Here is a 601-nt window from a genome sequence, read left to right as displayed (position 1 = left end):
GCCGCAGCTGTCTCTCTGTCTCCGCGCGCAGCTGCTGCAGCAGCTCAGCACGAGCACCTGACCGCAGTATAGAGTTCATCTCTAGCCGCTGCTGCCGCATTGTCTCTGCTGCTGGGTGGCTTTTGAAGGCAGCCTGGCGTTCTGCGTATACATGGCCGCAGCAGCTGCTGCTGCTGCTGCTGCTGTTGCTGCTGCTGTTCCTGCTGCTCTTGCTGCTACCAACTGCCCCCAAAGACTCTGCCATTCCCTGCTGCTGGCTGTGCTGCTGCTGCTGCTGCTGCTGCTGCTGCGGGACCTGCAGGGGTGTAGCAGGCCCCCCAGGCTGCCCATTTGAAACGCCGTTGACTGCTTCTGCTGCTGCTGCTGCTGCTGCTGCTGCTGCAGTTGTTGCTGCTGCTGGTGCAGCAGCAGCAGCAGAAGGCCCGAAGGCCAGGGGCACTGGCTGCATCTTCCGTGCTGGGCTGCTCCGCCGAGTGTATGTACACCTGAGGAAGAGCCAGCAGCAGCAGCAGCAGGGAGTGTTGCTGCTGCGTCGGTCCCTGTGTACGAGACAGCAGCAGCAGCAGTACTAGCAGCAGCAGCAGCAGCAGCAGCAGCAGCA

At 62.6% G+C, this 601-nt stretch overlaps 1 protein-coding gene across 1 annotated transcript in view; it reads right to left on the bottom strand.

Annotated features, from left to right (window-relative positions):
* EMH_0063920 (uncharacterized protein) overlaps window positions 1-448 on the bottom strand; it is a gene marked incomplete at both ends in the record, with an annotated part of 4,191 nt that extends 3,743 nt beyond the window's left edge. The window contains one exon of the mRNA XM_013498196.1: window positions 3-448. Within this exon, the coding sequence (XP_013353650.1) occupies window positions 3-448 (446 nt within the window). The remainder of the gene's footprint in view (window positions 1-2) is intronic.
* Between the last annotated feature and the right edge of the window lie 153 nt (window positions 449-601).

The sequence above is a fragment of the Eimeria mitis genome, genomic scaffold (genome assembly GCF_000499745.2).
Source record: "Eimeria mitis Houghton genomic scaffold, Emh_scaff3251, whole genome shotgun sequence".
In the NCBI taxonomy this organism is placed as follows: Eukaryota; Apicomplexa; class Conoidasida; order Eucoccidiorida; family Eimeriidae; genus Eimeria; species Eimeria mitis.
The sequence above is the reverse complement of the archived record's forward strand: the minus strand, read 5'-3'. Positions and strand labels throughout refer to the sequence as shown.